General features: G+C 34.0%; 1 protein-coding gene across 2 annotated transcripts in view; it reads left to right on the top strand.

The window, feature by feature from the left end:
- Positions 1–3,725: 3,725 nt before the first annotated feature.
- LOC140439464 (odorant receptor Or1-like) overlaps positions 3,726–10,323 on the top strand; it is a 167,948-nt gene continuing 161,350 nt past the window's right edge. For both annotated transcript variants that reach the window (XM_072529388.1, XM_072529387.1), the window contains exon 1: positions 3,726–3,768. In XM_072529388.1, coding sequence (XP_072385489.1) covers positions 3,756–3,768 — 13 coding nt within the window. In that variant the 5' untranslated portion in view covers positions 3,726–3,755. The remainder of the gene's footprint in view (positions 3,769–10,323) is intronic.

The following is a 10,323-nucleotide window of genomic DNA, read 5'->3' as shown; positions in this document are numbered from 1 at the left end:
TATCTGATGTTTCCAGCTTGGTGCAAATCACCTAAAAGTCCTAACGGGAGAAAATCCTACCGTTCAAATTTACAAATTTCCCACTGAAATAATGGTTTGGAGAGCAATATATCAACAACCTCTCTGTATAGTTAATAGTACTGTTGAAGGTGCGAAATATTCTGACATCCTAAATGGTTTTCTTCTTGAAACAGCTCATGTTTTATATCCAGAGGGGTGGCGTTTTCAGCAAGATAATGCAAGACACACTTCTGCTTATACTCAAGCTTGGATACAAGAACAGCAGCGTGGCCAGCAGCATCTCCAGATCTTAGCCTTATTGAAAACATATGGGGACTGATGAAGATTGAAATGGAACGAGTAGCGGCACGAGATAAAGAAGGTTTGATTCGGTCAGTTTTACAACATTACCAAAAATTATGGCCTTGACCTAGTTTCGGGTGTACCTGGATGTTTAGTTAAGTGTTTAGATTTAAATGGAGGTTGTATAAGTAAATGAGATGAATTATTTGTTGAAATTTTATATTTCAAGTGATAGAAATAAATACCGTAAAATTATAATTCTCCTTTCTTTTTTCTGGATACCTTCTAGAAGGACCATATAAATAAACATACACCGAGTTTACTTAATTATCTTGAAAACAATGTTATTGATGTCATTTTGCTTAATGAGACGCGGCTTTCTAAAAATGAAAATTTTGCTTTAACAGGTAACTATGTTATCAGAAGTGATAGACCTGATAGTTACGATGATGTAGCCATTCTCATATCAAATAACCTTTGTTTCACTGAAATTAAAGCAACTTAAAACTTTAATAAAGGTATTAAATCGTGTGCAGACTTTATAAAACAAATCAAGTTGGTAATTGTTTTCATTTGTAAACCACACAAAGTATCAATTATTACTTGTAGAGATTGAGAAAAATTTTGCATTCATTTTAGTGGTAACGTTTTTATTTGTGGGGATTTCAATGGATTTCAATAGGTAGGGTTCCTTGAAAGATTTCGCTTAAGTCAAGTGTATAGTGGACGCGCTAGTTAACAGTAATTCATTTTTGCTAATTTGGTGGATCTATCCCTAGTTACATCCAATGTAATTTTATACGTTACTTGGGTCCTGTTCCCAATACCGTGGGTTCAACTGACTTACTTGTCTTTAAATGTCATATAGAAAAAACATTGTCTGAAAGTGTAACCGATAATATTACTTAATCAGAACGATTTGACTTCCTTTTAAAGGCAATTGACGATACTGCCTCATTTGCTTTGAATATAAAAAAAAATTTTTAGCCAAAATCTCGAAGTCTCCTGTGGTGTGATTATGAATGCAAAAACATGATCGTTTCATGAAAACTTGCATACAAAAGCTACATAAAAGTATCAAATTTTGGAAACTTTATTAAACACAAACATATTCAAGCTAAAAGTAAACTCTTTTTACAAAAAAAAACAAAAAAAAATCGTGGATTAACGTTGTGAAAACAAAAATACTTCCAATACTTACATCACAATTTGACATCACGTCATGCCAGTATTTCTTTTAGTTTCTAAAACCAATAAGTGATGTTCATTTATAGTTATAGATCGTTTTAACATTCCTCCATGTAAGCCCATTGACATGATATACAATTATTGATATATCATGTCTTTTTATAGCCAACTGAAATCCCAATACTCTGGCACTCTTTAACCCTGTTTCAAGTAGCTAGTGTCGATGCACACTACCTCAGGGAAACCGACGGCTTTACGTGCCCTTCGAAGCATAATGAATGGCTTGTATCATTTTTAGAAATGAAAATGTCGTTGTTCAAGAACACTAGAATTTATACAAGAGGATTGGAATATGGTAAACTAAATCACTTATAAAGTTTAAATTCCTATAACCGCTGCGGTTATTAAAAAAAAAATATTTTATATTTTTTTTTATTCACAAGTTTATTTCTTCATACAGACATCATCTCCCACTCAATCCTAATTCAAAGACTCAGATCCTTATCATACGAAAGCTTTTCTTCCTTACAAGAAAAACTTTCATCTCTTGTCCGAACAATCAAAGACCACATACCTTGCGCAGTGTCTATTTTTCAATGTGCCTCCAATAAGTTGTCGTTCCATCGTTTTCGTGGTCTTCCTACTGATCGTCTTCCTATTGGGGAACGGTCTCTTGCCGTCTTTACTACTTTATTTGTTGTCAGTCGGTTTATCTGATAGTTCCATTCTACTGTTCTATTTCTTACCCTGTTCTTGATGTTCTCCACCTTGCATCTACGTCGTATATCTGTACTTCTAGCTCTGTCCTATAGTATCTTACCATTAATTTTTCTAAGTGTTTTCATCTCTGCTCTTTCTAACATCAATTTCGTCTTCTCTGTGTCAGTTCTTGTTTCCGCCGCGTATGTTATTATTGGTCCGATGACTGTTTTGTAAATTCTGCCTTTCGTTTTTTTCCCGATATTTTTATTTCTCCATATTGTTTCATTTAGGCAGCCTGCGGCTCTGTTTGCGCTATTCACTTGATCTTCCACTTCGGTTTCGAGCTTTTTTTAGCTAGATGTGATGCCTAGATATTTAAACTTCATCACTTGTTCTATTATCTGACCTACCAGCTCTAATTTACATCTTAGTAAATTTGCTGTTGTAACCTTGCATTTTGTCTTTTTTGGGGAAATTAACATGTTAAATTTTCTGGCGGTTATATTAAATTGGTGCAACACACTTTAATAATCATCTTCACTTTAAGAGAGTAGTATTGCATCGTCTGCATAGCAGATTATTTTAAATTGTTTTTCTCCCATTTGGTATCCTTTTGTAGTTCTTACTTTTTTTATTATTTTATCCATAATCAGGTTGAACAATAGACGACTTAGGGAATCTCCCAATCTCAGTCTTATCCCAATGCCAGCTTCTATAGGGTCGGTTATTTCTTCTTCTACTTTTACTTTTACGATCCTATATAGGCCAAACAAATCATAGAATCCAAAAGAGGATGTATGAACATTCCACTTCTGTGCGCAATTTCGACTCAATTTCAGCTCTAGGTCAACACTATCTTCATACAAGTCATAAAACTGATTGTGGAAACTCCAGAGCTATAGCCCCTATCCGCTTCTATAAGAAAAATTATCCAAACAGCCATAGAAATTGAAAAAAGGCCAAATTTTGTTAATCATGCTATCCCCCACGTCAACGTCCACCCAAACCACGTCACCTTCGACAGTATAAATGAACCGTCCTCTATTTCCAGTACCAGTTATGCATTGATGAGTGATCAGTGTAGTAGTGTCTGAGGGCTCGGGAGACTAAGACCTCGGAAGTCCTGAAGAAGACATCGAAGAGGATGTCGAAAGCTCGGCGCAGCAATAATCGACGCGGTTCAACACGGAAGACTGTTAAGTTTAATGTTAATTCTTGCAATAATATTAATCTTATTAATTTTCGTAATAATCTTATTATATATAAATATATAATATATATATATATATATATATATATATATATATATATATATATATATATATATATATATATATATATATACATGAAATATGCGTTACCAAAATCCGCTCAGCATAATAATACTGAAGATTCTCAATTCCTAGTCCCTGTTTTCCATAATATATTGGAATAAATTTGGAATTTTCCTCGTATTCGTATATATGTAGAAATAGTATTACCTTATGTCATAACCCATAAACATTTTATATGAGGTTGTGCGATCTAAAAAGGATCATTCCAAGCTCCACGTGACTTTGAAAATGACTGTATGTGGTATGTAAATTATAAAAGTAGTGTTTGTGTGTTATATCGATATCGCAGCATAGAATTTATTTGATTGTCGATTTTAATATTTTTATTACCAGGTCGGAATATACCTTATTGTTCTTTTTATTGTTCTCATTTTTCTTGTAGTGGATTATGCACATTTTAAGTTTATATGTTTTTTTTTTAATTCTTGTGTTGTATCTTTTAAACCCAATTACTTTTAATAATGTTGAGAGCTTTCCCTGTTATTTCCTTAGTTAATAGTTAAGCATTTGAAGCTAATATGGAGTACAACATACAACGCAGAACGCTGTCCTGCTTTAACAGCACATATGTCCAAAAGTTTGGAATATTGGAATATTTCATCTTTTTATTGATTTTTATACATAAAATCTTCTGAATAGTTAAACATCATTTTGTTTCAATTCTCAACAATACTAAATAAATCTCAAAACCAGATAAACGATATGCGAAAAAAATATTTATTTTCTTCGAGTTAAAAACTTACAATGTAGAACTTACATTTAAAAATAAATTAGTATAGAAAAAAATAATTTTTAATAAAACTAATAATAAGTATTTCCTCCATTGGCCTATATATGCAAGCCTGTAGGCGATTTGAAATGCTGCCGATTAACTGGTCGAGCTGGGCTTGCGGAATTCTATCCCACTCTTCACGAGCAGCATCTTGTAAGTTCTCGAAGTGTAATAGGGGGTTTGTTTCGCTTCTTGATGCGTGTTTTGAGAATGTCCCAAGCATGTTCGATAATGTTAATGTCGGGGGAATTCGAGGGCTACTGTAATGTAGATATTCCTTCTTCTTAAAAAAAAAATTTGTACTGCTAATATTCGATGAGGAGGTGCGTTGTCATGCATAAACACAAATTCATCACCTACTGCCCCTCGGAATCAGAATAGCATAATAGAATAACTTTCTTGATGTATATAGCACCAGTGACTCTTCTCTCCAGAACCAGCAGTGACGTCCGTGTACCACTCATAATACCACCCCAAACCATAATACTGCCACCTTCAAATGAGACACGCGGTTTAGCTGTTTCTAGTGGGTCTTTTCGTCCTGGGGCCCTCCAAACCAGTGTTCTTCGCGAATCAGATACCAAGTCAATTTTTGACTCATCAGAGAACATCACGTTATTCCAGTTAGGACCATGATGCACCATTTCTCTAGCCCATTGCAACCTTACTATTTTGTATTAATAGGTTAGTTTAGGAACAAGTAGCGGTCTTCTACGATACAAATTTACCGCATTTAGTCTGCGTTTTATTGTTTGCCGTGAAATATTCAGTCCTTGAAGCCTAGAAATTTCTCTGGATATACCACTTGTAGATTCCAGACGATTTCTGCGAGCTATAGATGTTATTTGCCGGTCTTGTGCTGCTGTTGTACATCGATTTCTACCACTTCTGGGACGATCCTTGACGTCATTTGTATCTTGGAATTTTTTTTTTAATTTTCGATACAGTACTCTGAGTAACATTAGCAATATTCGCGATATAACTTTGACTAAAGTCCTGTTGTAACAAAGCAATTACTCTGGATCTGTCAAAATGAGATATCTCGTTTTTAGGCATTTTTAAACCGCTCAATTCAAATTTAAACAAATACTGAAATAATGTGTAAATACGCTAATCAGTTTAATGTGACCAAAATCACACAAAAACGATTTAAATTTTTTATCAATTTCATTTAATAACCCTCTAGAATGAATATCAACAACAGTTTTAAAACCACCATAGGCGTAGATATATTATTTGTACGCATTCCAAACTTTTGGACATATGTGTATATTATCCATTCTATCTCTGTCGCTGTTTGGAATTCAGGCAAATAGCCATCTGATTGGTGTAACTTAATTTATATCCCGCTACATAGAAAAGGAACTACTACCAGATGTGAAAACTACCGCACACTGTCACTAATAACACATTAGGGTAGAGCGAAAAATTCGAAGTCATTATTTTTTATGGGGCTAGTGCGAAAAAATTGCGTTTTGATGTATAATAAAACTGTAAGAATTTTTTTTGTATTAGACCCTATCTTCATATTCCATATTAAATTTAAACTTTTGGAAATAACAAAAAAAATAAAATTAAAAAAATTTATTTTTTTACCAGTTCTTTCAATCTAAATAATTGTTTTATATTTCATTTTATGATTGTTTTTTTTTATTTTGTGTTAAAAAATTGCGTTATATTTCTAGACTGCAACCTTTAAAGAATAAAGTCATCCCTTGATTCTGGTTTACAAACAGCAGTTGATACTTCAGTTACTAACTTAACAGTTCTTTCCACGAAATGGGTATGACAGGGGCCGTTTAATACCTCTATGTTTCTGTAATTCCCAGAATCAATCATATCCCTTACATCTTCATTCGAAATATGTTTTAGCAACGAAGATGCCGTAACACTGCATTTAGAAATAGAAATTAAGTCAATATAATCTGCAACAGCAGCACTTTAATTTAATGTTGGTATTTTGAATCTCCGGATCTTTTTTTTTTCTGACTTTGTCTACCTTTCAGCACTCTGCGTAGTCCTAGCTAGGGATGCGTTACGTTCATCGATGATTGAAAAACATCGATGTGGAACGCTAGATTGTCAATGTTTTGTCATCGATATTTAGGTATTCGTTAACATCGATGTTAAATGAAAACATCGAACACCATATAGCTATAGATTACTGCTTTCACTGGCTGGTAAATCACAGCAACGAAACAGGATACAAGTAAAACTGCTATCAAAACTGTTATATTTACAAGATTTTGATAAGCATTATTGGAACTTTTTTAATACATTACTATAATTTTAATAATTTTAAAATATATTACTCATTTGTTTTTTTTTTCTAATAATTTGGTTGTGTTTAAGATATCTATCGAGAGATAATTTTTAATTCTTTAATATTAAGGTTAAGGTTGCACAGTTACACCACGTTTTTCACATAGACGTATATATTAACATAGACTCAGCAGTCTGTAGAGTTAAGTGACGACTGATGGTTTGACTGTGGAGATTGGTTGACAAAGGAGCAATGAATTCTTCCTTATCATTATCTGCGTCAGAAAAATTTGAGTCAGATAAGCTACTATTTATGGAACGATTAGAGGAAAATTTTCTCAAATCTTCCGCATAATGTATTGGAGGTTATGGTCTCGCTAGTAAATGATTCCCTTGAAAAAGGTACATTCCCCTTACTGCCTAAAGACGGCCATCATTATTCCTCTTCATAAAGGTGGAGACAAATCTGATGACTGCAACTATAGACCTATTGTCTTGTTACCAGCACTATCAAAAATTATTGAAAGGCTTATAAAAGTTCGACTTATGCCCTTTCTCCTTAAACATAATATTTTATCGCAAAATCAGTTCGGCTTTTTGTCTAATAAATGTACTAGTAATGCCATGTTTTCTGTGTTACATGAGGTATATCTATCACTAAATAGTAACCTCTCCTCCGCCACCGTTTTCTGCGACTATTCCAAAGCCTTTGACTGCGTAAATCACGACATTATATTAAAACAATTAACTTTCTATGGAATTCGGAATTGTGTCTTTGAATTGGTTCAAAACTTACTTGGTAGGTAGGAAATAATTGGCTAGAATAAAAGACACCGAGTCTAGTAAAGACATTGGGTGTGGAGTACCGCAAGGTTCAGTATTAGGTCCCATTTTTTTTACTTTTTATTAATGACTTTTTTATTATTCACTTACTTGAAAATTAAAGGGAGAATTTTTCTATTTGCTGATGATACCAGTATTACTTAGAGCAGCTCTAATATTTCAATGTTTCATTCAATTATAACCGCTGATTTGCTCATAATCAAGGCTTGGTCAGACTCCAACTTACTTAGCTTTAACGTGGATAAGACAGTAGCATTATCTTATAAAGGAGTCATTCAACCCTTGCTTTTGAATGAGAGCTAAATCAGTATCGTTAATTCCGTGAAATTTCTAGGTATTCTTATCGACAGCGATCTTAAATGGTCCTTGCATACTGACTCCTTAAGGAAGAAACTAGCCTCAGCTTGCTTTGCAATAAGATCTTTTTCGAAGGAACTAAATTTATCTTATGTCAAAATGGCATATTTCTCATTGTTCGAGTCCCATGTTCAATATGGGCTTTCATTTTGGGGTTCTCTTACAGCGGCCCAATTTGATACTTTTTTTAAGTTGCAAAAAAGAGCAATTCGTTATCTATTTGGTCTTAAACAAACAACTTATTGCAAAGACCTACTTCAAAAATCACGAAATTTTGACGCCTCCCGCTTTATTTATTTTGGAAACGGTTTGTTTGATTCGCAAGCATCTAAACATTTTTCCCGATAGACCTGATCATGGCTACTCCATTAGAAATTCGGATTGTAACGTTTATTTACCGATCCCGTCCACTCAGCTAGTAAAGAATTCTATTCTATATAGTGCAAAAAAACTTTATAATCACATTCCAAGAGAAATTAAATCCGCAACATCTTTCATTAAGTTTCGTAAGATGACAAAAATCTATCTCTCTGAAAGATCATATTATTCAGTTGACGAGTTTCTTAATGTATAACAAAGAAACAAAATTAGTATTGTTTATAATTACATTTGGGTGTCTCAAGCAGTGGCCACAATTTGTCTCATTTGTTGTTGTCTGTACAAATTATGTAAGTGATACAATAATTTTACTAATTTAAAATTGTATTGTTCTGTTTTTTTATTATAGTTGTTTTTGTTTTATACTATTTGTATTTTTTGACTGATTTTTTTTAGCTTTGTCCATAAAATTGTTCAATAATTTTCAGTGACAATAAAGCATATTTCTATTCTATTCTATTCTAACGGTACATGCTTTAAGAATAATTTCGTCAGTATTATATTTTTGAGAACTTGCCTTTGCCTTCATGGTTCTTTTCAATTTCTTCCTTATTACAGCAGATGCTGCAATATCCACTGGTCTAATTGCCATTTTTCTACAGGATGGTTGATCTTGAAGAAAAATTTACTCATTTTGTGGTACTTTCTTGATTTTATCACAAGTACACACACACAGTTCCAGTCATGTTGCACTTGCAAGCCGCGACATCAAATAACTTTTTACACTCCTTTCGAAACTGGCAAATTTTTTCTTTGTATGAATCAGATGCTTCCTGAGTTTTTGTGTATCGCTTGAGATTTTGATACTCTGTATAAATATTTTTAATCATATCTTAAATGCGCTTATGCGATAATGTTGGAATAGAAGCCTTCATCCATATTTGTTCTACTTTCGTTGTAACGGCATTCGAGACGTCGCCGATAGATGAATCTTTATTAATATTTGTCAACTTAAGTTCATAACGAATAAAGAGGAAACACTTTAGAGTGTCACACTTAGTTGGTAAAACACGATCATTGAAAACACCAATACTTGTACCTAGTATTTCACAGTTCAAACTACTTCGCGTTGCCATTTCGAAGAATATGTTTATGATGCGACACGTCTATGTGAGATAAGGAACTCAACAGTACTGTTATCTGTTGTGTCACTGTGCCTGCGTGACTCCGTTCGGCTCGCGGAGATAAGAATACGGCAGAGGCAATTTACCCTTCCTGTCGTAAGAAGTAAGAAGCGACTATTGGGAAGGAAATGAGAGGTGGAGAACCGTCGTTTGAGGTGTCGGGTTTGTAGAAACTCACGCAGGGCGCTTCGGCGTTACGTTTACCGGTCTACACTCCTAGTATCCGAGACGGGACTATCGTGGAACTACTCTACTCTCATTTCCACAAGAGCCAGGTGAGTTTGAACGAGCTGCGACCCTGACGCACTCCTTCCCTATTAGGGGTGCTGGGACACGGCACCTCTGCGGCTACCTGTTTACGCGCGAGGTGGAATTGCCGAAAGGCCAGGTAGACCAGAGTTCTGCCAATGTTTTTATTAAAGGGAACACGAATATATTTAATGTGCTTGCGTGAATGGTTGCAAGATTGATGTAAAATCTGCATTTCTCCCTCCTCTACTTGCTTGATCTAAAAATAGCTGAAGACTTCACGTTAACCTTTGAATAATTTAATAATCAAGCTTCATACCATATCAAGCTTCAATGGTATTATGGAACCTGCAAACTTCGTTTAATTTCAAAATAATTTTGCATAAGATGCTCTTCAATCCTAAAGACGATTTTTGATCACAGCCATATCGATTTTTTTCGACAAAAATATATTTTTTTTTGTTTTTCAATTTTTTAAATCCAATATGGAACCTCAAGATTTCTTTTTATTTCAAAATGTTTTCGCACTGATTGATTTTGTCATCTGACACAACGTTTAAACGATAGCCACAAAAATGTTTATTTACTTTTATTTTTTTGACCTCTTTCGTTCCACCCTATAACACATGCTAGTAAAATCTTGTTGCATATCATCAAAAACAGATTTAAAACCTATCTATATTACCAAATACCTCGGGAACAAGCGGGATTTGTAAAGGGTAAAGGTAAACGGGAACAAATTCTGAACTTGAGACAACTAATTGAAAAATCTAGAGAATTTCAAGTAACGATGATTATGTGCCTCGTTGAC

Source organism: Diabrotica undecimpunctata, chromosome 4 (assembly GCF_040954645.1).
Source record: "Diabrotica undecimpunctata isolate CICGRU chromosome 4, icDiaUnde3, whole genome shotgun sequence".
Lineage (NCBI taxonomy): Eukaryota > Metazoa > Arthropoda > Insecta > Coleoptera > Chrysomelidae > Diabrotica > Diabrotica undecimpunctata.
Note: the sequence above shows the minus strand (reverse complement) of the source record. Positions and strands in the feature narration are given on the sequence as shown.